We start from the raw sequence: 27,983 nt of genomic DNA on the forward strand, positions 1-27,983 counted from the left end.
TTTACAATGGAACGGACACGACGGATCAGCAAGTCCATTTCCCACTGAATTTTTTGTGTTAGATTTCTCTCTCAATTCAACGTTTTAAATCATTAAAAAATAATTTAAGAAAAAAACAAAACACCATGGGAAATTTTTCCTTCATTTGTGTCAAATTTTAGTCATCGGAAAATTTTCTTAGATATTATGCTTGTTCAACTTATGGCATAAACATTGGAAATTTTTATTGGCATGTTGTGGCTCGTATTTTATGGGATCCATTATTACTTTTAATAAATTTAATTTTTATTAAAGATATATTAATATTAACACATTTAAATTCATAACTTAAGAAAAAACAAAATAGAGGTAATTTTACCATATCATATGGTATATATATATATATTATTAATTAAATATGATATAAAGCATTTTTGCATACAAGTAATTACTTCCTTGTTGTAATATAACAAACTATTTATAATATTTTATCTTTCATTTCTTATAGGGACATAAATATCGATGAAGAAGTTTTCTTGGCATTTCTTACTGTGGCACAAACACTAACAAATTTTTCCATTATGTTAGACGATAAACCCCTCCTATATATTAGTATATTAGTGTACCTAGGGGTGGCATCCAGCCGAGCCGAGCCCGAACCTGCTTATGTTTAAGTCAAGCTTGATTTAAATATTTCGATCTGAACTTCGAGCCGAGCCTCATCTCAAGCCTAAAATTGTTATCGAGCTCGAGCCCAATGAGTTTGAGCCGATCTCGAGCCTCAACATACATTTAAAACTTTTCAAAAAATATATATCGAATAAAATGTATATAAAATTATGCATATATTTTACATAAAATTGGACATGACCTCTACATAAAATTGGGCATAACCTATACTTAAAATTGAGCATAATCTCTATATATAATACTTGTATAAAATTCTGTATGACCTCTACTTAAAATTGGGCATAATCAATATACATAATACTTGCATAAACACTCCATAAAATTGTCTATACATTCCATAAACACTCCATGAAATTGTTTATACAATCCATAAAATAGTCTAAACACTCCATACACTGCATAACATTATAAATAAACTCCATACAATAATCAAACACAACAAAATTAAATGAAATATCACTATCAATTTACAATCACCCAAATAAAAACTATAAATCCTTTAAATAAATTCTATTAGTATTAGAGACTTACTAGAAAATTACAAGAAATATTTTAAATTTTTCTTAGAAAAGTTAAATGGACCTCTTATTACCTTTTCTAAGGAAATAAATAAAAATTAATAATTAATCTAATATATTATTATACTTATCGATAATTTTTTAATCACATAAAATGTCAAACACAAAATTGTTATGAAAATTGCCTCATGCTCAAAGTATTATATCATCAACTGTCAAATACTTATTCAAAATTTTCTATATGGTTTTCTAACTCATCTTGGCAAGAAAATCTTACTTAGAAAATTATATGATTTTTTAAAAATAATTTATAACTAAAAAAATATTTTGAAAAAATATGAGGCACTAATGGTCCCTATATTTCTACTAAAAATGTCTTTTCAAGATTTATTGAAAAAACCACTAATAGTCTCTAGAAACGTATTTCTACTAAAATATATTTTCAATTTCTTTAAGTGCCATGAGGAAGGGACAAAGAGTTTTTTTTTTTCTTGTTTATAATCTTGCACGTAGGGGTAACTTTGAATAAATTATATATAAAATTATGCATACATTGTTAAAAAATATAATGATAGGGGAGGTTCAGGATTGAATTTCAATAATGGATTAAAATACACCAATATTAATCTTTTTTACTCACAATTGTTGTCTAGCTTGTTTTGTAATTTTTGAATCTGGCCATAATTTATTATGGCCTCCTTAGTGCCCCTAGATCAAAATTTATATTCTAGGAAAAACTAAAAATATTTTTCCTATGATACATATTCCAAAAAAAACCTTTAAATAAAATCTTATTACTATTAGTGACTTATTAAAAAATTACAAGAAATATTTTAAAATTTTCTTAGAAACGTTAAATGGACCTTTTATTGCCTCTTTTAGGGAAATAAATAAAAATTAATAATCAATCTAATATATTATTATACTTATCAATAAAATTTTAATTAAATAAAATATCAAAAACAAAATTGCAATGAAAATTGCTTCATGCTAAAAGTATTACAGCATCAACTGTTAAATACTTATTCAAAAATTTTCTATACAGTTTTCTACCCCATCTTGGTACGAAAATCTTACTTGGAAAATTATATAATTTTTAATAAAAAATTTCAATTAGAAAAATGTTTAAAAAAAACATGAGACACTAATAGTTTATAGAAACTTATTTCTATAAAATTTATTTTTAATTTTTTCTAGAGCTATGAGGAAGAGAGTTTAACGAATTTTTTTTTTTTTACTTTATGATCTCGCACGTGCGACACGTGCGAAATCATCTTCGTGCGGGGGAGGGGGGGAGATTATTTCTCCCCTAATTTCTCCCATGAACTTAGGTTATGGTTTTTCGCCGCGGAGGGAAGGGGGTTACGGCGTCGGGGACGACCTATCGTTGGGGATGACGGCTACGACGGAGGCGACGGAAGCGGCGGTGATGGAAGAGGCGGCGACGGAAATAGAGGCGACGGCGAGGAGATGAAGAAATCGAACGGACGGCCACAGAGGCAGCCGGCAAGCAGCTGCGACGGCGGTAGAGACGGCCGACGAACAGCTGCGACGGTGGTAGAGGCAACGACAACAACCGACAGGAGGGGCTCGACGATGACGAGGGGAGGAAAATTTTTTCCCCCCCTCACTCTCGATCCTGCTCCCCCACTCTTGATCCCGATACCGATCCGACTCACCTTGAGCCGGCACGTGAGTCGACGAACCGAACCTGGCTTCAGTCGAGTTTAGCTCGTTAAGGTAAACGAGCCGATTTTGGTGCTCGAGCGAGCTTGATAGATAACGAATCGAACCGAGTCGAACTCGAGCCGCTCGCGAGCCGGCTCGGTTCGAAGCCACCCCTAAATGTACCTTACCATTTCATTAGAGTAAGATGTATAGGAGGAAGTAGTAGTGGCATCAAGCCGAGCATAACCAAACCTGCCTATGTTTGAGCCGAGCTTCGAGCCAAACCTCATCTCGAGTCTAAAATTGTTATTGAGCTCGAGCCCACAAATTTTAACCAAGTTCGAGCTTCAACATACATTTAAAACTTAAAAATAAATAAATAAATAAATAAATATATATATATATATATATAATCAATTGTATATAAAATTATGCATATATTTTACATAAATTTGGGTATAACTTATATATATATAATGCATGTATAAGATTGGACATGACCTCTACTTAAAATTGAGCATAATCTATGTATATAATACCTATATAAAATTCGGCATGACCTCTACTTAAAATTGGGCATAATCTATATACATAATACATGTATAAATACTCCATAAAATTGTCTATACATTCTATAAACATTTCATGAAATTGTTTATACACTCCATAAAATAGTCTAAACACTCCATACACTGCGTAACATTATGAATAAACTCCATACAATAATCAAACACAACAAAATTAAATGAAATATCACTATCAAATTACAATCACCCAAATAAAAACTATAAATCATTTAAATAAAATCCTATTACTATTAGAGACTTACTAGAAAATTACAAGAAATATTTTAAAATTTTCTTATGAAAGTTAAATGGACCTCTTATTGCCTCTTATAAGGAAATAAATAATAATTAATCTAATATATTACTATACTTATCGATAAATTTGTAATCAAATTAAATGTCAAACACAAAATTGCTATAAAAATTGCCTCATGCTAAAAGTATTATATCATCAACTGTCAAATACTTATTCAAAATTTTTCTATACGATTTTCTAGATATGATTTTTTGACTTCTGCGAGCACATGTCGTCGACGACAATGGAAACGGTGGCGACGAAAACAGAGGAGGCGAAGAAATCGGAGGGGATGTAGTAGCCGAGGAGGAGCTGTTGATGGCGACAGAGGTGGCCAGAGTGGCGGACGGGAAGGGCTCGATCCCTCGATCCCACGACTCGCCCGTTAATGAGCCGGCTCGCGAGTTTTCGAGCCAAACCTTGATTCGGTCGAGCTCGGCTCGTTAACTCAAACGAGCCGATTTCAGATCTCAAGCTCGAATCGGACCGAGCCGGCACCAAGCCGAACTCGAGCTGCTAGCGAGCCTGCTCGGTTCGAAACCACCCCTAGGAGAAAGGAGTATAAGCGTTAAGGGGCTCCCCCTCCCTTTGTTTTTTATGTGTAAAGGTTTTTAATTAAATTATATATAAAAAATATAAACAAGATCTGATAAATGAATTAAACCATTTATAATATTAATTTAAGAATATCATATATTCACATTTAAAAACTATACACATAATTGCACAACATATGAATATACTAGGAGAAAATTTTCTAGAAGGGTGTTCTTAAGTGTCACTTGGGAGTCGAACTCGGTCGCCAGTAGACCGGAATTGAATCACCACAAGATGGGCCGCTTCCGTTGAGTCCAGCGTTTCCACCCCTTCTCTTAAAACCGAGTCAAGCCGGTGGGTAGTTTTTTATCCTGTTGATGAGGATGAAAGACCCGGACGTCTTCCACTCTTCTTTGTATTTTAGTACAATAATGAATGAGTAGAAATGCAAGACAGAACAAGAAATCGAGACAGGAGCGGGTGGCACTTGCGGTCGAGGGCTGTCTTGTCATGGCGCGAGAGAAATCCGCAGCTTTAGCACGCCTACATGATCACACGTGAAACACGACGAATCGTGTATCTTGGTCGGGCGACACCCTTCTCCGCCCGCGCTCAAATCTGTCCTTGTTCTCCGCCCCACAGTCGTACATTACTGATCACTCCTTGCAGTTTTACTTTCGCGGCCCTAAATATATAGATTTATCGACAAACACCTACGACGCCACGATTGAAGCTTCCGCAGTGTGTTCTTTCTGTTCTTCAACTACTCCGGCGGGGAATCGCTCTCTCCAAGTTCGTGGCGAGGGAAACTGTCAGTCTTTTCCTCCCTTCTGAAAATGAACGACGCAGATGTGTCCAGACAGATCCAGCAGATGGTCAGATTCATTCGCCAGGAGGCGGAGGAGAAGGCTAATGAGATCTCTCTCTCCGCCGAAGAAGTGCGTTTGTTTCCGCTTCATAAATTCTTTTAATTCATATGTGTTGTTATTCGATAATTATGCTCCTTCCAAGTTCCAAATTATAATTTCGGTTGTCGTACTATCTTCAAATCGACATCTTTCAGTCACTTACACTGATGCACTTTAAATTAGCATTTTCTTGTCATTTAGTTTAGATACTCTAATGAAACTTACTCTATTCAGCTAGTGCACGGTAAGACCTCGAATCTCAACGTAGTTACGAACTTATGCAACTTCCTCCACTGCAAGCGAATATGATAATCTCAAGGGTATTAGCATCCTTTTGTGGTTGGAAAAGAGTTAGAGATGGGTTGGCTTATCGTCGAGAAGTTTTTGAATTGCCTGTTGCTCAGGTTTCATTGTTGGTCTGATTCAGGATATTACTTTATACGGAAAATCTTTCTAAGGTGCATTGGTTGCACTAATTTTAATGCATGTGGTTCTAGTCCCTATTTTTGTTTCCTTTGCGGCATGTTTTGATGAGGTTGAATACTCCTCTAGGAATTCAATATAGAGAAACTTCAACTGGTTGAAGCTGAAAAGAAGAAGATCAGACAAGAGTACGAACGCAAGGAGAAGCAGGTTGGAATTCGAAAGAAAATGTACAGTCCAATCGTACCTTGTGTCTTCATTTTCCTTTTATTTGTTTCTTTTATTTCTATGTTCCTTACATAGTGTCATATCTTCTGGTCCCTTCCTTGCTCTGAGGCATGAGTTGTTTGTGATTCTTTTGTTGTGAAAAAAGTCTCTTAAAGTTCAAAACATGATAATGTAGAGTCAGACGAGTCCACGCCAAAAGAAAACATTCCTATTAGGTACAAGATGGGAGAAATGGATGGAATGACAAAAAATCTGTTCACCGTAGTTGTGCATGAGGACCTAATGACTGAAATGGAGATTATTTTTGTCTTCTTGTACTGCAGAATGATGTACCTTTGGGTTTACATGAATTTTCTTTATACATTTCGTTTTTTGCAGAGAGTATTCCATGCAGCTTAATGCTTCTCGTATAACAGTTTTGCAAGCTCAAGATGATTTAGTAAGCTCCATGAAGGAGGCAGCAGGAAAGGAGCTTTTGCATGTCAGCCATGATCATCATGCTTATAAAATGCTTCTTAAAGAATTGATTGTGCAGGTAAAACAAAAACAATCAGCAAATTGCAATCCCTGTTGTTATTATTATTTTGAATTTATACCATACTTAAAAAAAATTTGAATAGGGAAATTGTAACATCTTTTTGTACTAGGATAAAATGTCCAAAAGATTTCAATGTGCTATTGTCCATCAAATTTCGAGTGTATTCCAATCCTTCACTTTAAGGAAGATAATACTGGATGAAGTTTCCTTCAATTAGGCTCGTATTTAATTTTTTTTTTTTTGTATTATGTTTGTCTTCTTCTCTTGTAGAGCTTGCTCCGACTGAAGGAGCCATCTGTGGTTTTGCGCTGTCGGAAAGAGGATCTTCATCTGGTGGAGTCTATTCTGCATTCAGCGAAGCATGAGTATGCAGAGAAAGCAAAGGTTCATCCTCCTGAGATTTTTGTCGGCAACGTATACCTACCTCCTACTCCCAGTCACCATCATGCACATGGCCCTTTCTGGTAACTCTTCGTTTTCTCCAATGAAAGTTTACAAATTTATCATTCAACAAATTGTGGCTCCCACTTAGTTGTTCTCTGTTAGCTGTCTTAATGAAATTGTTACTTTCTAAGAAAAAAAAATCAAGTCAATCACCCTTCTGTTTGCCAACAGGTGGAATAAATTATCATTATAAGTTTGTTCCTGCCACAATGGCTGACCGCTGGGGAAACAACAATGCCTGGCTCAAATATAAAATAAGTTGTAGTAGTCCAATTGAAATGGATTGCTACCTCAAAGGAAGAAGTAATTGTTATGTGATCTCCTCTCGACAACCATGTGTCATAGTTTCTTTCTTCATGCTGTTGTCTCTGTTCGTTAGTTTCCTTATTGCCGTATAACCTACAATTCGTTTCTTTAGCTGTACCCAAGCCTCACAAACAAGAGATGGCAAGGTGCATTTCTTTGAAAATTGCGATGGAGTCTGTTTTCAAAAAAAAGGAAAAACAGAGTACTTGTGCAGTCAACCTTGACTGGAGGTCTTGATGTTAAGGACCTGGGGGACAAAGTTGGATTCTAATCAATGTCAACAAGTCAACCAATTGCAGGAGACTCCTCTCGCCCCTTGTGGGTCTGCATCTGTGATTATCTTGTACAAAACTTGAGATTAACAAGTGTCTTTCCTTATTTATTTTTTGACAAAAAGCAATGGCAGTGAGAGGGGTCAGAAAGCTTGATCTTGATTTACTTTCCTCGAACTTAAAAATGATGAGCAAATCACTATTGTTACATAATTGTGAGTTTTATAGAGCTACCGACATTCATTATAAAATTTTGGTGTGACTTTTTGTTCGTAAATCACAGTTGTCTAGTCCAAGAGCAAGCATTGGTAGGCTGATCGTCACATATTGTTCTTTGGTGTTGGTTACAGTAACTGTGAAATTGAGTTGGGGACTGACTTTGTTTGTTGGGGTGTTTCAGCTCAGGAGGAGTTGTTTTGGCTTCTCAAGATGGCAAGATTGTGTGTGAGAACACACTGGATGCAAGGTTGGATGTTGTTTTTAGAAAGAAGCTGCCAGGGGTATATGTTCTACCTATATTGTCTTTCCTTATTTTGACTTTTTTTTCATGAATATTTTTGCTGATTTCCTGAATATAAAACATTGGATTGTCAATAAGCTTATCAATTTTGCTACTTGGTTTAAACATTTAAAGGGGATCATTTCAATCATTTATTCTTGTAATATGATTTTCTGTGCAATGAGCACCCAGTAATCAAAACACGCCCGCTTTTTGTTCGGTTGATTGCTTATTACTTCTATTATCTGCTCCTGTGCCTGTAGCAATGCATTCTTGATTGTTTATTGCAGATCCGAAAGCTTCTCTTTGGACAGATTACCGTGTCATAGATCATAGATCAGTGTCATACAGTTGTACCGTTGCTTCTCTGCCATCTGAGAGGGTCATCAAATGGTCAGTTAATCTGTTATCGTTATTATTTGTCTTTGTTGTCAAACAATGAATGGCTTGTTTTTGTTGATTCAAGACACGTATTGGATCATAAAGAAAGAGAACTCGAGATTCCATTAATAAATGCCAATTTATTTCTGCAACTGCTTTCTTTTCGAAGACTAAAACCAGTGGCCTTAAACGGTAGAGCTGCTCTTCCCCAGAAGTATAAAAGGTAGTATAAAACAGTCCCGAAGTATCCTGTATTATTGTTAGATAAGAGGACTGCAGAAATAGGTACAACATTTGTACAACAGCTGATGCTTTGAGAACGATCAAACCATATTCGTATCTTCTTTTGATAATTACATCAAGTCGTACTAATACATGTAGGACCAGAGCCATATCTTAGAAAGGGACACGTTGGCACTTGTCTTATCATTCTTGTCAACCTTTTCTCTTTTTGTATATTACAGGAAAGGTGATCGTAATTGGAAATAGAGAATGGTATTATACTAAAACGGACAAAATTGGTTTCTCCCGTATTCTCTGTGGGTGGATAAACGCTGACAGTTCTATTTTGCTCCCCTTGGATTCAGAAAATTTTTATAACCCGATCTTGGCTTTAATTTTTTAGTAAACTATTTAATTAAATAAAAAAATTACTGATTCAGCTGATGATCTTGAACAACAAGATCTTGTTGCTGGAATGGAGATTGCTTTGCCGCGCAGAGAATTGTAGTCTTTCAGTATGCTGAAATAGAATGCTGAAATAGATTGGACCATTTTGACTGGTGCAACCAAGCCTCTGCTAGAAAAGTGAATTCACAGAAATTTTTTGAAAAATTGCATAATGTGGTTGTGTTTTAATTAAGAGAGACGATAACAAGTAATATGTTTTCAGGTTTCCTCTGATAATGAAAAGTATAATCTATCTTGGGGGGCATGATAGAAATAAGATAAGAGTGATAGAATTTGAGATCATCTTACATTGTAAACTATCTTACTGATAATGCTTATCCCTTATAAGCATGTGCCTTCGATGGTTATAGCGGAGCTCTGTGGAACTCCTTTTTAAGAGGCTGTGGAGCGTGATCGAGGAAAGAAGCCAAGAGTCTTCCCATGCTCTGTTTTTCAGTGGGGATTCCCATGCTCAATCAAAGAAATCCTGATAAATAGCAGCTAGCTGTCTATGAAATAATGTTTTTCCGATTTGTGGAGTCAACCTGTGATTAGGTAGGGTCGACTTGGAATTGGGTCAGGATAGGTTGCGTTTGTGGTCAGAATTGACCCTTCTCCAATGGGCAAGTCTCTCTTACTCAGGGCCGAGTCTGGTCACATGAATCCTAGTCCCACTTACCTGATTCAACTCAAAAAATCTGGATACCGTCTAATACCTTCCACTTGAATAATGGTGACATTAATCTTTCCTTCTATAATTTCCCCCTTTTAGTTCAAGTTTTGTTTTTACTAATGTGTACATCATTTTTAGTTCGTGTTTGTTCAGAAAAGGCCTTGCAGTATATAAAATAGAACTAGTAACTAATAAGAAATTAAGAGTCGTAAATTAGTGGTGGTCCTGGTGGAGGAATTTTGTGGTACGAAAGCAATAGATTCGACTCACGGTTCTGCATACCGACTTTACAAATAGCTGTTTTGGGGCTTTAGAGAGCCGTATGACCAGCGGCCTCCTTCGGTACTCGATCTAAATGTCCACTTATTTTTCTGTTCATCAGAGACACATGCTTGCCTGACGCGGGCACCATCTCAATTATCAGATAAGGCCAAAACCCAGATGAGCCTCCCTGGACTTCCGCCTGGAAATGAGGAGGCCAGTAATATCCGTACCAAAAACCGGCAAACGGCGTAATGAGTTGTGGCAATCAGTAGCCCACCCGGCGACCCCAAACGACGTACGTGATACGTGTCGCTCTTATGTTCAACGCCTCTGCGAGATTAACTCACAAGACCGGTCGGCCGGTCAGGATCGTTCTCGGATATTAAGTTTTCCCTTCACGATTATGCTTCTGAAACCCAGACAAAGCCCTTTCAGTCCTTTCGATCCTTCGAATTCAGTTCAGTCTTCTCCGTTACTTCAACAAAGACGGCTATTTTCTCTCCTGGATCCAAATAGTCCTCGGCTCATCGGACGTTTATGCAGGGACGAAAATGACTCTACTTCCACGAACCATGTGGGTTATACTCTTACTGGCATTGAGCTGTAGCGTCTCTCTCACCGAAGCCGTGTGTGAATTTGAGGCCATTTTCAACTTTGGAGATTCCAACTCGGATACCGGTGGCTTCTATGCAGCTTTTCCGGCGCAGTCTGGTTCCTTCGGAATGACTTATTTCAAGAAGCCTTCTGGGCGCGCCTCCGATGGTCGCCTTGTCGTCGATTTCCTAGGTACCTCAAATGTTGAATTCTCTTCTCCCTGGTACATCCATTAGAATAGACGATACAGCATTTCACGACTAGATTTCTTTTCTGAAAGAAAACAAAAGATTTTGAAAGGAGAGATACTGTTTCTGTGGGGTTGGGACTTGGGAGCAAGGTGAGCTTCTTCCAGCTATATTTTGTCTTTTCCTGAACAACTCGGAGTTTTCTGGGGACGCTTTGTTATGTCACTGGTATTGCTGAATTACATACTTTGCTAGTTCGGGACAGCTTTAGTGCTTGCTCAACTGCTTCGGCGGCAGTGATTTTTTAATAGTTCTTTTTGAGCTTTAACTGAAGATAGTCATAAAAGTAGCAGTAACTGTTCGAGAAATCCGATTACATAACTTTACCACCGGAACTGCCAAAGCTTGGCCTATTAGAATTTTAACAGTTTCATCGTTACGAAATCCAAAAACTGAAAAGATGGCATTTTGCGTCACATGAAACCTTGTTCATGACATCAACCAGTCAATACTCATTGAACTGCTAGTTGAACAACGACACCCGTCTTTCCGTCGAACACATGAGGATCTGGCCATCTAGTCGAGTTCAGATATAACTCATCAGAACCTTCAGGCCAAGTTCTGCTCCTGGATTTTTGAGTCGTCAGTAGATCATGAGCTAACAAGTTTCTTCTTGTGTCACTGAAACTTCTTTCTCTTTCACGTTTCGTACAGCTCAAGCTCTAGGTTTTCCATATCTGAGTCCATACTTGCTGTCCATCCGATCAGATTACAAGCATGGAGCTAACTACGCGACGCTTGCATCCACTGTGCTGTTGCCCAACACTTCACTCTTTGTTTCCGGAATTAGTCCTTTTTCGTTGGCAATTCAGCTCAATCAGATGAAGGAGTTTAAGGTGCAAGTACTCAAGAAAGGACCAAACGGTACAGAATTAATGACCTCGACCTTGTAAATTAATCGACTGTAAGGATTTACTGCTCAATGGATGATCTAACATTTTCCATTAACTGTCTTTAGCTCGACTTCCAGCTCCAGTTGTGTTTGGGAAATCTCTGTTTACTTTCGATATCGGCCAAAACGACTTCACCTCCAACTTGGCCTCTATTGGTATAGAGGGAACGAAGCAGTTTCTACCTCAAGTTGTCGCTCAAATTGTTGAAACCATCAAAGTAAATCATCTGTATCCTTCTCTCTACCCATCCATTTGTTCTTTTTTCCTTTTGTTGCAAACCAGATGTGAATAATAAATGCAGGCATTGTTTGCTGAAGGAGGCCGCACATTTCTTGTATCCAATCTCGCTCCCATCGGCTGCTATCCAGCATTCTTGACAGAGCTCCCTCATAACAGCTCCGATTTAGACGAGTTTGGGTGCATGATCTCCTACAACGGTGCTGTAACGGACTACAATAACATGCTACGGGACAAGCTTCATGAAGCTGCAGGCCTCCTCCCAAATGCCTCTGTCATTTACGTTGACACTCATTCTGTTAAGCTCGAACTCTTCAGGCATCCCAGATCGCATGGTAAGAAGCGTCTTCTTGCATTTCGTTCGCTGCCCTCTTTGACTCATGCAAGTGTAGAAAATAGAGAAAATTATGCCCCTGAAATCATTCTGAAAATCTGACCAGGACTCAAGTATGGAACCAAAGCTTGCTGTGGATACGGTGGTGATCCCTACAATTATAACAAGCAGTTGTACTGTGGTAATAGCAGGGAAATTAATGGCAGCTTACACACCGCATCAGCCTGTTCTGATCCTCAGAACTACGTGAGTTGGGATGGAATACATGCCACTGAAGCTGCGAACAGGATCGTCACAAGGGCTATTCTTAGTGGTTTCTATTTCGAACCCCCGTTTCCACTTTCCAAGCTCTGTGATTTGCATCCCATTGTATATTAATGAGGCTGGTTATCTTAGTTTTTCATAAATAAATCACCATGCGTACAATCCAATATGGTATAAAAGATTGGAGATGTTACCGTTCATCGTTTAACTTCTGTAATTAAACCGATCCGAGACGAATTTCAAACCACTCGGGCTTCTCCACAAACCAGACAGCTTGATCCTCTCTGCTCTGGTAAAACCCCAATTTCTTCAATCACGTCTCTATACAGGGTAGGCTGTGAGAATACAAGGGTTTCTTCTTATCCGGAAAAAGAACGGGTTTGGAGACACATTGGGAATTCTCTGTAAGAACAAAAAGAAAGGGAGCGGAAACCCGTTGCAGAAACCGCGCTCATTCTTCAGAAATTTTCCTTTTCGAAAGGAAGAGCTTGCGCCAAATTTTAGAAGGAACTGAGGGTCGAAAGTCGAAACTTGAGAGCCGAATGACGAGAGCGAGAAAAAAGCATTTTCAACTCGTCTCCTCCTCATCTTATTCCTTGTGTCCTGTCTGTTACCGAAAGGAATTATCGGAGTTCAGATGACCGATACCGAACTCGTTTCGGATTCTTCTAGCTTCTGATAATAAACATGGTGCATATTCCAGATTAATTGCTATTGAAGTACAAAGTGCATGCAAACAAAAGCAGCCCAACTTCTGAGTGCAAATTTTACGCAGGCAAGTGGAAGATGGCGGCTTTTGGTGATCAAAGCACTAATTACAGTGGTAATTGGAAGGAAGGGAAGGGAAGGAAAAATCAACGCTTTCAATTTGCGCCAGAGCAAGTTCTAATGGAACATTTCAGTCCACAAAACCACTTCGAGCTTATCTTGATCCAACTAGAGGATTAGAACAATTCAAACTCTCCATCAATGGAAAATGTGCATATTTTCAGGGAATGACGAAGACCCTTCTCCTATAAAAGGATGACGAATTCTGGGCTTGGCATCGATTTTGAAGCAAATGGTTGCAACGGGATGTTTCTTTTACACTGATTTTCGCTTCTCCGCTGCTTCCTCTTCCTCGTACCTCAACTCTCTGTTTCTTTTACAACCAGACATGTCCGTTATCAGCCACGAGAATATGAATCGGGGCTTCCATCATTCGTCTCTTCTTCCATGATTGTTTGTTGCTGTAAGTTGATTTTCGCTCCAAAGGTCCAAACCGTCTGATCAGCAACCATTTGCCTATGGTTTCTGCAAAGGTGAGACGCTGAATTGTTACTCGATGACGATCCTCCCAGGATTGACAGTGAGAAGAAGGCGAAGGCGCGACCTAATGCATATTCTCTCAGAGGATTTGAGCTGATTGATAAGATCAAAAGTGCAGTAGACAAAGCATGTGCAGGGCCTGTCGTTTCCTGTGCTGATGTCCTTGCAATTTCAGCTCGAGAATCAGTTGCTGAGGTGAGTCCAGCGAGTTCTTGTTGCAAGTATTGATCGACATCAGAAAGATAGACTTTTGATCTCTCTCTGCTAATCAAAGTTAGGAGGTCCTTCATGGTCAGAGCCTTTTGGGAAGAAGAGACGCGAGTACGGCGAACCGAGCTGCTGCAAAAAACCTCCCATCCCCATTTGCAAATCTCAAGGATATAACTAAAATTTTTGCTGATAAGGGCTTCACGGTCAGAGACACGGTCGGTCGTTTTTTCAGGGGCTCACTCCATCGGTGCTTCACTTTCCGTGAACATCTATACAATGGAACCAATCTGGTGACACAGGTAGCATCTGAAAGAAATTCAACTGCCGAAGAAGTGGAGGGGATGACAATACGTCTTCCATGGATCACCAGATTCCGAATCGGTTTGAAAACAACTATTACCAAGCACTGGTGCGGAAGAGGGGACTTCTAATCAGGAGCTCTTCAATGGCGGTCCTGTAGATGACATTGTCACCACTTACACGAGGATTCTGACACATTTTATGCTCGCTTTGCTAGTGCCATGGAGAAGATGAGCAATATGAATCACTTGACAGGGAGCAAAGGGAAGATAAGAAAAGACTGCAAAAAACTAAACTAAAATGACTTATTTTTATCTTCTCCTTGTTTGTGTGACCTTGTTCAAGTCTTGATCATCGATAAAAGTATGTCAGAAAGGAAAAAACCTTCTATGATCACTGTGATGTTTTCTTTTTCCTCTCCTCTGCTTTATATCCCTATTCACAAAATGTCTCAATTCCCTACTGACAATCTTTTCTCTTAACAGGTCCGAAGGAAAACGAAAAACTAAAAATTTCAAAAAAGGAAATAATCATGGAGTGAATTCATTTTCAAGAACAGGTTGAGTTCTAATGGAAACAGCTGAAGGCATTTTACTCCCTCCAATCCAATGGCTTCCCAAAACCTCTCCTTCATCAGCATGTCTCTCCATTGCCCCAATCTTCTTCCTCTTCACAAACTTGAAGACTGCAAATGCGACCAAACCGATCAAAATCAACCCTGCAATTGCAGACCCAGTTGCTGCAACTGCCCACACATTCCACTTTCTCCTTTTCTTCTTCCTCCTCGGAGACAGGGGAGATGGGCTTGGGGCAAGCGGAGGAGCAGACGGAATCACCACCGAGAAGTGGCCTTGATTTGCTGTCAAGCACACACTGGGAAATGTCATTTCGCTGAGATAAGGCACCCTACCTTGATGGAACCTCACACATTTTGCCAACGAATTCCATCCTTTCGGCGGCGCGAATTTCGAAAAGTTGACGGAAATCGGACCTCCCATCACGCGGAGATCCAGTTGCCGCTCGATGCTGCCATTCTTCGAATTGGACGTTGCATTGTAAATGAGAAACCCAAATACTGGAGTTGCCAACGTATAACCAGGCACGTAATAGAAGGAAGAAGACCAGTTCGCCAGATTCTGATAAACTATCGCGACTCTCCTTGCATAAGGCTGCGGCTGAACGTGTGGAGGAATTCTGAAAATACTGTAATTCACTCCCCGTGCTGAGAAGCTCCTGATTCTCAGTCGAGTGACATTAACTCGGGTGCCCGAGAAATTGGCTGGTAAAGGTACTCGGTAAAGGACACCTGAACGAACGTGAGGTCCCTGAAGAACCTCGAAAGCATAACTTCGAAGTGCAGCATCTAACGAATCACTTTCCGCAGCCGGAAGGACATTAATCGAAGCATGCGCGACAGACCAGAAATCGAACAGAAACAAAACCAGGGAAGCCAATCGGCTTCGTCCTCGAGAATTACCCATCAAACTAGCGAAACATAAATCATGTCTTCAAATAAAGAACTGTAACTCATCGTTCGAATTCAACACACAGATATCTTCTCAAAAGCTAGAATATCAAACAACCCAGAAGCGCCGCGGTGCGTTATCTCTTCTGGCATTGCCCAATCGAAGGCAACTGTGCACTGGGTGGAGACCAGATGGAAAGAGAGAGAGAGAACGTTTGTTTAATGGTTAGAAAAGGAACAAAAGGGCGAGAATTTTCGGTAGAGAGCAGATTGTAATCGCTTCTTCCATGAACGAACAAATCCATCTCTTCTATTTTGTCTCTAATGGCCCGTCAACATGGTTTTAGTTGAGGAAGTCTGAGAAGAAAATAGGTAATCAAAACGATGCCAACGGAGACACAGTTGGCCTGTGAGCAGAACAGCACAACTGGGGAATTAAAGAATTGCAGGCCGCAGAAAGGATCAAAAGAAAAAGAGACGTATCAACCGGTCGTACGTCCATGCAAGTCGCCCGCGACCACCGCGTTCGGTACTACGGTTGTTGGCGTGTTCTGCGAAGGACACGTTGACGGTCGGTGGGTCGTGTGTCATACTCGGTCAGCCCGACGTAACTGAATTATGTACCAGTAACCTTACGACACGTCAGGACTTTTTACTGCTTATCGGAGTCGAAAACTTTGAAATGGCTTTTCTTTTAGGATGAAAAATAAAAATTATGATTATTTTACAACGCTAGAAGGAGGGCTTGAACCTCCGACCTTGTGGTTAACAGCCACACGCTCTAACCAACTGAGCTATTCCAGCTAGACATGATGAAGTCATTGTTTAATTTATATAGACAAATGATAGAAGAGAATTTCTTCCCTCCATTTTCTGCAACTCAAATTCCGGCGGGAACTCTCTGTAAATAACAGATACCTTTCTTTGCATCTCTAATGGCGTCTCTTCTGGTTGATCCTCGCCAGACTCATCGTGTCGTTCTCCTGATAGATCTCTACCCTCTGTTTCATCTCCAAGACGCTAACCCTTACATCTCTGCCGTCCTATCCGCTGTCAAAATCATCGTGTCTTTACCTTCACTCTTCTCCTCCTCTCTATTTGCTTACAAGCTCTTCTTCTCCTCCCTCTCCCCTCTCACTTCATCATCTAAAATACATAAACTTCTGGGCAAAGCATCCTCCATCTCCTTTGATCTACCCTCATTGACCTTCACTTCTCTCGCCAGTTCTCTGAGATCAGTTGCTTCACTTCTTTCATTGTCTGACACGGACCGCCTTGCTGTCCCTCGCGCCTCACTTGTAGCAGAGTCGCTTCGCCAGATCCTCTACGATTACCCTTGGGAGACTGCGATTCAAGATCCAAAAGGTACGACAGTCTTAACACTGCGGTCGAATTTGGTAATGCTCTTTTCGCCCTTCCCTAGACGCCCGAGTGAGCTGCCTCAGTTTGTTGGCTCGGAACTTGATGATGAAAAGGCACTTTCTGATAAGTTCTCCCAGATTTTCAGCGGTGTGACTGAGGGATTTGTTAACAGAGATATTCATTTGTGCTGGGTTGATGTTAATTTTGATGAAGACTGCAAGGAGGATGGAGGAAATGAAAACGGATCTGAGTTAGAGCTTTTTGAGAAGGGAATTAAGAGAGTAGGCTGGGGGATTTGCTGTACAGATGCAATTACCTTGGGCCCCGTTCTCGTTCCTTTTGAATTGTTTCTTCCCAGAATTGCATGCTTGGTGAGACCTCTAGTCAATCCTAGTCGAGTGGAATTAAGTCTTGAGATCTTGGATGTGAATAAGAAGACCTTATTATGCAACTTTGATCTTGAATTACTTAGTAATTTGCGGATCAAGGGGAAATTCTTTGGGAGCGATGCTTCCTCAAAGATCTGCATTCAAAAGGTATTAAGGAACAACTGCATGTTGAGGATTAAGGAAGATTGTGTAAGTGATATTGCTCTGTTACGTGGGTTTCCATCCGAAAACAAGAAAGAGAAGAAAAGTGACAAATTCGACGTTTTTTTGTGGATAAGATTCTTGACATGCTAAGGATGGAGAAGAGTGAATTCGTTGCTGGGAAACCTGTTTGGCAGCTTCTTCTCAATTTCCTCCATAAAGAAGGGCTTTCAGCTCTAGTGTCTGTTTTGGATGCTAAAGGGAGTTCTGTTACTGGAATATTAAGGCCTTTCACAATACATTCTGCGGTTCTCTGCTTATTAGATGGAGGGACTACCTGTGAGAAGGTGTATGAAGCTACTGCTGATTCGCTCTGCTCGAATGTGTTCACCGTTTCTACATTTGACAGCTCTAGTATTTGCCATGCTACAGATTGGAAGAGGAAACGCCATAAAAGGAGTCCGAATTTGTATCAAGACCTTACATGGCATTCCTTCCGCCAAGCAGTCCTTAACTGTCCTTTTGAGGGGATAGATAGAGATGCTCAGTTGGAATTTGACATGGAAGAGGCCTACTTTGCAAAAAAACATAACGATTCAAAGAAACTAGGATTTCTGCAGTGCTGGATCAAACAGATGAAAAATTCAAAAGAGTCTAGCCAAATTAGATCAGATGAAACGAAGGATCCAGTAAATGTCATAGAGGAATTTGAAAAAAGAGGCAAAATTGTTGATTCACAACACGAAAGCCAAGGGACTGTTTCACCTTCTGTTTCTGCTGGAGATAATCAATTGAGCCAAATTAAGAGTGAGGAGGCTCAGGTTCTTTGTTGTTTGAGAACTCCCAAAGAATTTTTTGAGTCTGTTTGCCAGAAAATTCAGCAAGGTATTGATTTTGAAGAAGTGGACCTGGGAATTTTTGCAGAGCGCATTGTAGATTCATCTATTTATTGGCTGAATGGGAAATGTGAGACAGTTGCTTCAGAAAATTTGCCTCCTTCAGATAGCAAAGATTTCAACTGTGTAACAGTTTTTAAAGAGTTGGTAAACCTTCTGCTGGAGAAGCCCAAGGATTTGGTAACAAAGTATAAGGGCTATAGCTTTCCAAGAAAGAAAGTTAGAGAGTATTCTTTTGTCTTTGTCTATATGATTTTCTTTCTTCATTTCTCCTAAAACGTTGCACATTTGGATGTCTTTGATTCCTTAATGTGCTGAAGACACGAGTTACAGATTTTGTTTCGGATGGAGATACTCCAATCAAAAGTTGGAGCAAGTGTTGAAGAAGCTGGGAAGCAAAAGTTTGTGAAGGAAATTTGCTCCTTATTGTGTTCAACCTTCAAGGAGGTATTTTTGGTGGTGAAAGCCTTGTTGAATATGCAGGAAGGATTCTGAAAAACAGGTATGTTGGATATTTGATAAACTTATATTACGTGGCTAGATAGTTTGGAGTTTTTTCTTTAGTGCTTCCTTTATTATTATGTAAGAGAAGAATTTATGTTCAAAAGACTTTTTAGCATTATCGTCGAAGTTTGGTCCAAGTTCATCCTAAAATGACTAATCAAAGCTAAAAGGCCTTTTTCCAATTACAAAGCATAGAATTGCCTGAAGAAGCTTGAATCTGTGTGAGACTGTTGTAACACTCTTTCACATGTGAACCATTTTTATGGGTTTTACATGTAGGCAATTTCCTATGGCTGCTGAAGTATAAACACACACCCTTTGGTAACATGGTAAATAAGCACTGGATCTTCCTAATGCATATTTATGTGAGACAATTCTCTACACTTTGTGAGTTGTCAGGATGAGAATTTTATGAGTCTCCTGTAATGTAATCTAGCTTGATATTAGTTTTCATCTTAGTATTTCTCTTTCCTAACTAATAATGTGATGTAACTTTTGCAACTGTCCTTCAAGAACGATTTAAAACTTGTTAGGGATCTCTTAATTGTTCACTATAAACTCCATCATTTATATTTGATTCTATTATTTATTCAGTAGTTCCTACTATGTGGTCATCAATCTGTTCAGAGGAAAAATTTATGGGCATTACGCCATGAGTGATGTCTGTCTAGTGATTAGTCTCAGCTGTCTACTTGCAAGTTGAACTAGCCCTTTGGCTACTACTATCTCCTAAAGTTCCATGATATTCCTTTTTTTCTGGAAAAATCCCATCTCACCACAAGGTAAAGAGCAGTTGCTGATGTGTTTCTCATCCGAGTACAGGTTTAAAGTTGCCTTGAGTAGCTAAGTCTTGTTTCTAATTTAAAAGAAGAAACATGGGAAGCTTTTAGATTCTTAAATAGTAACTATAGCACATTGTTTCCCCTTTTTTAAGTATATTCCTTATGAATTTCAGAGTTATTTATAACAATAATATGAGCTTATTAGGGTATTATAATATGCATTCCTATCCTCAAATTCCATATACAAAAATATCTGAGGCAAGAGCTTTATAAAAAGCTCATAAGACGACCTAAAATGTTGATTTGCTTGTGGGTCCTTTTTTTTTTTTTTTTTTTTCTGGTAAAAAGTCTTCCATGGAAGTGACTGCTTTAAGTCAAATATCTCTGGGGGACATAATTTGGTAAGAAAGACACATATGATTCATGACTCAGTTCAGCCTAGTCCCAAGCCCTTTAAACTGCTGTTAACATTCTCTTTGAGGTGCTAGTTGAATCATTTACGTACTAATACAACTGATTCATCTTCTCTGTACCGAATGAGCTTTGAAATTTTTGCAGGTACGCTGGATCTCTTGGAGAAGTCATTCACAGAGTTTACACTAAGATGGAGTTTTTGTTATCCGATGGAGAAGATGCCACAAGTTCAATGCATGATAGCAATGAAAATGAGAACGAGAGAGGCGAGGAAGGAATTGATCTCAGAAAAAAAGAAACTACCGCAGGGCAAAACATTCCAGGTGAATACTTATGTCCAGATGAAGCAGCTCAAGGAGAGGATGATAAACAGAATTATGCGAGAGAAAACAAGAAAACCCAGCATGAAGAGCAAGAGCATGAGCTTAGGTTAATGGAAGCTCGGGAAAGGAGAGAGAGAGCACGGAGGTTTGCATCGTTCACAAGCTGGGTCCCAGATTTGCAGAGAGTGTGGGCCCCAAAACAACAGTCAAGGACATCAGCGACGGGGAAAAAGGAGTCCCACCGGAAGCCATCAAAGAACAAGCAGCGAGGAAGAGGAGCTCGCCATGGCTACGATGTGGTGTGCGAGACGCCATTTGTGGGGATGAAACGTGTCATGCAGACTGTAGGAAGCTCTGGCAGGGACGTAAAAGGAACAGACTGTGGGCCTGCAAAGTCGAAGAAGGCTCTGTTTGAAACAGATGGAGAAATGACGCCATTTTCATCGAAGCTTCTGTAACTGGTCAACAGTAAAATACGTCAGCAAGAACCCTCCTGTGGGCCTGACCATACAAATCTAGTATAACCAAAGTGTAGCCCAATCGGGCTTAATTAATAAAGTTAATTATGCTTTGCAGTAAATTTGGAGAAACCCAAAAGATTGGCAAGTAGGGGGATATTCTTATTCTTTATTCTTTACTAGCGCAAAAGTGTCGCGCAGTGCGCACCTCTTTCCGTTCTTCAGCGATTACTCTAGAAAAGCGTCGGTTCCGAATCGCTTATTCGCTCGCTGTCCCGCCGGCTCTAACTCTTGAAAAGCAAGAAAAGCTAACAGTTTAGGGTTTCAGTAGGCCAGTCAGGCATGCCGAAGAACAAGGGTAAGGGAGGAAAGAATCGCAAGAGGGGAAAGAACGAGGCCGATGACGAGAAGCGTGAGCTCGTTTTCAAGGAAGACGGGCAGGAGTACGCTCAGGTCCTTCGGATGCTTGGCAACGGCCGATGCGAGGCTATGTGCATCGACGGCATCAAGCGCCTCTGTCATATCCGGGGCAAGATGCACAAGAAGGTCTGGATCGCTGCCGGGGACATAATACTTGTCGGACTCCGGGATTATCAGGACGACAAGGCTGATGTTATCCTCAAGTACATGCCTGACGAGGCCAGGCTTCTCAAGGCCTATGGTGAGCTGCCGGAGAACACCAGGCTTAATGAAGGTATTGCTGGTGGCCTTGACGAGGAGGATGATGGCGCTGGTGATGACTATATCGAGTTCGAGGATGAGGACATCGACAAGATCTAGGGTTTGGAATTTCTTCCTTGCTATGTGTCTCGACTTTTCAGTGATCTGTTCTTTGTTATACGCCTTTTTTCCTATGTATTACGCACGCGTTTCGAGTTCTGTGGTGACAATGAATGAAATGAAATAATAGATATATTTTACTATTTACAATGTTAATTTCCTTTTTCTATTCTTGGCCTTCGTTCAAGTTATAATTTTCGTGATGAAGAGATGGAATTTGGACTTGATATGATTTTTATGGTGGTGCTCAAGGATGTTGTTTATGGTTTTCGATCTTAATTGATGGTTTTCTGATGCCCCAGTATTTTTATTTATTCTTTTCTTGTGATGATAATCTCAGTGTGGTCATGTTATTGGACTTTTGTTTGTTCTGTCTGTCTAATAGGTTCTTCGTAAGAAAGCGTCTTAGTTAACATTGTGATGAAAATACTTTCAGGCTTCCTTTTTGTTGCTGTGAATTGTGAGGATGTGAATATGTTCTGTTAAATTCGTTATTTCGTTTTGCATCTGTGAATATGTTGTGGCTGATGTTCTCTTGTTCTGGCTGTTAGTAATCCTCTTTGGCTTTTCTCTGGAGTAGCACCTGATCAAATTCCGAACCTTAATTCCTTTTTCATCTTACATATAACATATCCCCATTTTGAAGCTGATCTTTTTTCTAGTTTACTTTGCCCCCCTCTATTTCGTGGCAGCACTAAAATGATTATCAACTGCTTCTTTTGTTATCATCTAATTGTTTTTCCTTCTTGTTTGGTAGCATGACAGCCAATTTCTGTATTTGCTGATGCTGATAATTCATTTCTGTGTGGTTTTATCGTTTTGTTCCATTCTAACAATGTAGGTCTTCTATTTCTGTCTTTACTGAGATCGGTTCATCCGACTTTTCCATGCTGTCTGTGAAATGTTTTAGATATATGCTTCTCTCAGAGCTCTTGACTGTTGCAATTCTTCTGATCCCCAAATGAAATTCATTTTTATGCTTGAGCCCTTACTACCCCCAGTACTTGTTTATCTGAGACTTGAGGTTCAGAGAACCAAAAGAAAGCTGGTATACTAAAAGACATTACTGGATGTGTCACCTCTATATGAGGCATTAAACACATCTTACTTTGATGATTAGATTTCCTATGTCTGCCCTTTTCCTTCCACCAGCAGCAGCTTCAAGTTTCCAACTGGTTAAGAGAGTATTTAAGTGGGATTCTTCTTCAGTCGAAAGGACTTCACTGTGGATGTCGTGTAGGGTGTTTTTCAAGTGGCACGTTTACAGCAAAACCCCATTTCCAGTCTCTAATAAATATGAATTCATTCTATTTGATGGTGTATCGTCGAAGGCCTTCAATCTCTTTTCTGATTACATTTCCTAAATCCCTCATCAAAAGAGAGAGAGACCTCTGCATCCATTAACGTTAAGAGGACTCTATTCGTCTTGTGATTCTTTAACGTTAATCAGTTTTTGCAAAAACTTAACACCTCTGTTAATCTTGGCTAACACTAGGGCATTTAATCATAAGATTGAATTTTAAAATATGGCATTTAAATGAATGTATTTGAAAACAACAGATTTGATAAAATTATATTTAAAACATTACTTAGTAGTAGGAGTTGGGAGAAACCTCTGAGAAAAAAACAGTGGAGAGGTAGTTTGACAAAATTATAGCTGAGAGTAATCAGACAACATCTATTCTTATATATATATTTTTAATAATCAAAATATTGTATTACTATATAGTTAGTTAATAAAAATGAATAATTATCAATTTAAGACATTTAAAAAGTATACAAAATTATTCTTATTTAAACTATTAAACTATTATTGTAAAAACATTATATACAAATTTCAGGGAGCCTTTGATGATCTAATGATTACCCTCCTTACGAAATTTAATAATTTATTACATATTTTACATTTGTTATTAAATGACAATATATATTGTTATAAAAAATAAGGGAATTTCGCTTCTGAGTCTTAGAAAACTGAACTGAACTGCACTTCAAAAGAGTTTTCTCTTTATATAACGCGTAGCAAATACTCCTTTTGTTAGTCTCAGATAACGCCGCTCACAGGGGCTTACATTTCTTCACCCTTAGTCAGATTACATCGTTCTTTTCCCCCACCCAACAAAAAAAAAAAAAAAAAAACAGTTCACAATGTAATGGAAATATCAGCAAAGGCACAGCAGGGGCACAAAACCTGTACAAGAGATAGATAAAAACCTCTTTAAGATGCGCATGTCAGTGCTGCTTGATCGTGAGCTCTGCTCTGAGGTGGAGCACACCATTGATGAAGTAGAGACTGTCCTCGGCCATGAACGATGTCCACGGGATGGCAAACAGATTTCTATAACCAACGGCCTTGCCACCTGTGAAAGTATAATTACCTTTGTACTTGCTTACAAACTCCCCTGCAGGTTTTGTCCTTGCCGAGAACTCGTAGTCCACTGCAAAACTAACCGAACCCTTCTCTTGCATCCCTAAAAATAGCCCAAAGCAGTGGAACGCGCTCTGCTGGTCCATATTACAATGTGCTGACAGGAAAAATCCCTGCCCTCCCAGGTGGAATGCTTGAGAGTATACACGCCCAGACGGAAACAGGTTACCACACTCCTCTCGCTTCAGATCAAGGTACACTATGCACTGCTGGTGCGGCAGCTCAAACTCCACCACTTTCACAGGCCGATACTTGTAAGCTCGCTCCACAAAACGCTTACTAGGGCCCTCATCAGAGGCCAGAGTTCGCTGGCGATGCGGAGTTTCAGCCTTGAAAAACAGCGCATCAAGCACAACCTTAGAGGCCAGCTCATGGTCAAAGTCGTTACAGTTGAGGACTTTCCTCAGCTTCCTGCAGGTCATATATGGAAATCGAATGAGTCGACTCAGCCGAGACCCAAGGATCTCACGACGCTCCTCCAGCTTTGGGTACTGAGTACGAGCCCATTTCAACAAAAAATCATACACTGCATCTTCAGATGCCACCTGTAGCTCATCACTACTCAATACTGCCTCAACTCCAGCCAGAGGTAAGTTCAGCACTTCCTCTTGGAACCTGTAGAAAAAAAGAGGTTTAATTACAAAACGATCAAACTTTATCAAGCAGAATAGCATACACATCATCGACAGAACATATAACTGACTTCGTTATGTCCTTGTAAAGTGTCGCGAGGAATTGTTTGGCAGCATCAGTTAAGGGTTTGACAGCTTCAGCCATTAAGACACTGGAAGGTAGCTCAAGATACAGTAGAGCAGATTCAGGTGTCATGGGCAAATCACGTAGCAAACGGCTGCAATATCTCATGCAAGATGCAACCTCAAACTTGTCTGCAGCCATCAGCACATCCAATAGGGCAGGAGCAGTTGTAGGTCCTAATGTTTCACTGTACATAAAATTTAGAAGTTCCATGAGGGCAGCTTCCTCTGCAACACGTAAAGAGATCTTTATGAGTCCTGAAAAACGTATAGATGGAATGTGAAACTAAATCTTGAGCAAGGAGGAATCAGATATAGCTCATATCTACTACAAGAAATTGATTTTTACCAGATTCATTGATTCTCAGGGTTACTTGTCTTTGCTCTGATTCACGCATACCATTTGAGAAGACCTTTAACGAACATAAAGATCTTCAGTTATCTACAAGAGGAAGAAAATTTTCAAAAACTAAAGAGTAAATGAAATCACAAACCTTGTAAAAGAATGGGCTTTTAGCTGCTAATATTGCAGAATTTATATGTAGTGTTTTCACTCTCAAAACGGTGGAACAGTCCATACTCCAAGATGAATCATTGCTGTTGGCGGCCTCATCACCTATCACAAAAACCATCTCCATGCTATAATAAATGCTCAACATGCACGACCCAATAACACACAACCACACATAACATGAAGAAATCAACTCCATTGAAACTTCAAGGCTTTATCTTTATTGCTGAAAGTTAACATAAGGCTTTAAAATCATGCGTCTTACTTGTAAAAAACAGAATGCCTTGCTATTGATAAATATTATTCCAAGAAAATAGGATGCACGGTATTGAAATGTTTCAGATTAAATTTTGGTTTCAGTAATTAATATTAAGCAGTCAATTGCCTATCTAAATTGCTCGACTAGCCATAATTCTCATGAAATTGAGGAAATTATCTTGCTGGATTGATGGTTCATGAAGGCCAAAGAACAATTTCATCAACATTTTTACAAAAAATTAAATCTGGGCTAAATATGGAAGCGGAAATCTCATAAGAGATCTGGTTCTATTAACAACATTCGCTTTTTCTTAAAATTAAAAAAAAAAAAAGATTTTTTGAAAAATTAACAAAATCTTCACTTTCTGTCTATTAGTATTGATCTTGGCTACTCTCCAATTTCATTTTTTTTTATAACTTGATCATTTCAGATAATATAAGGGAGAATACTGTTCCTGCATTCCTTTTTTTTTTGCTGACAACCATCCGTTAAAATACCTTTTCAAAGTCGTTCATATCAAAATACCAAATAACCCAACTGCAAATGCCATTTCCAATTTCGTATTTAAAGTGACGGGTTGAAGCATAAAACTTTCAAATAATACCAGAACGAGAAGAAACCGGTACAGCACCTGAAGGCGATTCTTCAATCATTGCCACGGGTTCGTCATCTTGAGTTTCATATGCCACACCGTCTTCAGTGTCAGGTTGGCCACGTTTTGAAACGAGCTCCTCACAGCATACAGCAAGCCCTGAAGCCAGGAGGAGAAATACAGACAATGAGGAGCTAATAGACGAATAATAAACGACCCGATATCCTCATACCACATATTAAGAGTGGAATTCAGAACAGGGGAAGAGCAGAAGCAACTGGAGACAATACGAAGACAAGTAAAGCCGTTCTTTAAAAAAAAAAAAAATTGTCGAAATCCATAGACCGGTCAAATGAGGAGTACATTGACAGCTATCAAATAAAATTTAAATCTCCATGAACGGCTAAAAAAGGAAAGGATTCCAAAAGGAGGGCTCTGAACCCACCACGATGTCGCACAAATTCGAATTCAGATAACAGACGAAAACGAAATCCAGATTCTATGATCAGCCCAACAGAAAAAAACCCAGCAAAAATCACCCAAAAAAAAAAAAAAAAAAAGCAAGCAAAGCAAGGCACTCACCATTTTCCTTCTTGATCTCTTCCCTCCTCCGCTTCCGATTCCTCACCCACTCAGCGATACTCGTACAGCCCTCACCATCACTCTTATGTTCCGGCAGGCCCGCCATGATCTCTATCCTGAGCACGCGATCGGAGAAATAATTGTTGTTAAAGGCGAAGGCAAAGTCCCTATCAGAACCTCCAACGCCCTTGCCGTCCGGGAGATTATCAGAATCCATAACCGTCCTAGGATCAAAGAGATCCGCAGCAGATTCCTTCATCCTCCGAACTACAAACGCATGGGCCAGAGGAAGAGGAAGAAGATGATCAACACCCAACCCTCTCGCTGATAACCCTAACCCTCCAACAATAACGCCGAGAATGAAAAAAAAAAAGATCGAAACGAGTAGGAGAAAAGGAGGTAGAACCCCCTTTCAAAAGAAAGGCGTAAGGTGAGACGCGTGATCTATTAAATAGGTTATCTCTGCGGCTCTCGCCGCTCGCCGCTTGCTGCAACAAGAAAGCACGCTCGCTCGGCCTTTTTCGTCAATCGTCAAACCTAAAAAGAGGATAGTAAAATTCCTTATCACCCCTCTTTAATTCTTCATGGTTTCCTCTCGCCGTATTTAATTATTTGTTAATTTGACCATTTGTAAGGTCAGTAAGGGAAAAAAAAATGTAAAGATGGAAAACGTCCAACATTTGAATTTGGGACGACCGAGGCAGCACAACCCAATTACTTTTTTATTCATCCAACGGCACCAAGTTGATAATTATATAATTTTTAACTGATTTTTTAATTATATAATTTTGGAATTATTAGAGGAATTTATTTGACTTTCTATTTTCCAAATATTAAATAATATAATATAATATAATTTTTTATCCGATTACCTATTTACCATTTATTAAAAAAATAGAAATATTAAGGGTTATTTTCTTATAAGATCGACTAATTACCCAATTAATATATTTACAATCGAATAAACAAATATTTTAAAAATATTAAAAATAATTAAAAAAGAGTCCCTTTGTCCTCTACGAATTTTCTGTCAAACAAACTGGAAAGATTATGATTTTTTTCAAAACATTTGCAGGGAGCAAAATCATAGATCTTA

General features: G+C 39.2%; 6 protein-coding genes, 1 non-coding gene and 1 pseudogene across 10 annotated transcripts; 5 read left to right on the top strand and 3 right to left on the bottom strand.

Annotated features, from left to right (window-relative positions):
- Window positions 1–4,718: 4,718 nt before the first annotated feature.
- Window positions 4,719–8,383, top strand: LOC137962666 (V-type proton ATPase subunit E-like). Its single transcript, XM_068809669.1, has 6 exons — window positions 4,719–5,191; window positions 5,714–5,814; window positions 6,191–6,347; window positions 6,621–6,814; window positions 7,773–7,872; window positions 8,162–8,383. The coding sequence occupies exons 1-6, from the start codon at window positions 5,090–5,092 to the stop codon at window positions 8,198–8,200; spliced, it is 693 nt and encodes a 230-aa protein (XP_068665770.1). The 5' UTR covers window positions 4,719–5,089; the 3' UTR covers window positions 8,201–8,383.
- Window positions 8,384–10,251: 1,868 nt separating this feature from the next.
- On the top strand, window positions 10,252–12,626 carry LOC137962770 (GDSL esterase/lipase At4g01130-like). 2 transcript variants are annotated; one of them, XM_068809828.1, is made up of 5 exons: window positions 10,252–10,644; window positions 11,355–11,564; window positions 11,659–11,810; window positions 11,895–12,165; window positions 12,271–12,626. In XM_068809828.1, exons 1-5 carry the CDS (start codon window positions 10,410–10,412, stop codon window positions 12,540–12,542), a joined length of 1,140 nt encoding a protein of 379 aa, XP_068665929.1. In that variant the 5' UTR covers window positions 10,252–10,409; the 3' UTR covers window positions 12,543–12,626. The 2 variants fall into 2 exon arrangements, with proteins under 2 accessions (XP_068665929.1, XP_068665930.1); XM_068809829.1 differs by having other exon boundaries at window positions 11,409–11,564.
- Window positions 12,627–13,612: 986 nt separating this feature from the next.
- On the top strand, window positions 13,613–14,929 carry LOC137963394 (cationic peroxidase 1-like; annotated as a pseudogene).
- Window positions 14,777–15,727, bottom strand: LOC137963395 (uncharacterized). Its single transcript, XM_068810517.1, has one exon. The coding sequence runs from the start codon at window positions 15,725–15,727 to the stop codon at window positions 14,777–14,779; it is 951 nt and encodes a 316-aa protein (XP_068666618.1).
- A 714-nt stretch (window positions 15,728–16,441) lies between these two features.
- Window positions 16,442–16,515, bottom strand: TRNAN-GUU (transfer RNA asparagine (anticodon GUU)). Its single transcript has one exon. It is a non-coding gene; the product is annotated as a tRNA-Asn (tRNA).
- A 131-nt stretch (window positions 16,516–16,646) lies between these two features.
- LOC137963396 (uncharacterized) lies at window positions 16,647–21,115 on the top strand. Its single transcript, XM_068810518.1, has 4 exons — window positions 16,647–17,732; window positions 17,768–18,726; window positions 18,820–18,993; window positions 20,344–21,115. Exons 1-4 carry the CDS (start codon window positions 16,647–16,649, stop codon window positions 20,978–20,980), a joined length of 2,856 nt encoding a protein of 951 aa, XP_068666619.1. The 3' UTR covers window positions 20,981–21,115.
- A 118-nt stretch (window positions 21,116–21,233) lies between these two features.
- LOC137961860 (eukaryotic translation initiation factor 1A) lies at window positions 21,234–21,916 on the top strand. The gene has a single exon (XM_068808464.1). It carries the CDS (start codon window positions 21,323–21,325, stop codon window positions 21,758–21,760), a length of 438 nt encoding a protein of 145 aa, XP_068664565.1. The 5' UTR covers window positions 21,234–21,322; the 3' UTR covers window positions 21,761–21,916.
- Window positions 21,917–23,750: 1,834 nt separating this feature from the next.
- Window positions 23,751–27,293, bottom strand: LOC137961859 (BTB/POZ domain-containing protein POB1-like). 3 transcript variants are annotated; one of them, XM_068808462.1, is made up of 6 exons: window positions 26,888–27,293; window positions 26,345–26,464; window positions 25,438–25,559; window positions 25,293–25,356; window positions 24,892–25,201; window positions 23,751–24,803 (listed from the first exon to the last, which is right to left on the bottom strand). In XM_068808462.1, exons 1-6 carry the CDS (start codon window positions 27,144–27,146, stop codon window positions 23,993–23,995), a joined length of 1,686 nt encoding a protein of 561 aa, XP_068664563.1. In that variant the 5' UTR covers window positions 27,147–27,293; the 3' UTR covers window positions 23,751–23,992. The 3 variants fall into 3 exon arrangements, with proteins under 3 accessions (XP_068664563.1, XP_068664564.1, XP_068664562.1); XM_068808463.1 differs by having other exon boundaries at window positions 24,892–25,171; window positions 26,318–26,464; XM_068808461.1 differs by having other exon boundaries at window positions 24,892–25,171; window positions 26,888–27,227.
- Window positions 27,294–27,983: the final 690 nt, after the last annotated feature.

This window comes from Aristolochia californica, unplaced genomic scaffold (genome assembly GCF_029961685.1).
Source record: "Aristolochia californica isolate CCGP_79_NKW_82.1479 unplaced genomic scaffold, dmAriCali1.0.hap1 SCAF_4, whole genome shotgun sequence".
NCBI classification, from domain to species: domain Eukaryota; kingdom Viridiplantae; phylum Streptophyta; class Magnoliopsida; order Piperales; family Aristolochiaceae; genus Aristolochia; species Aristolochia californica.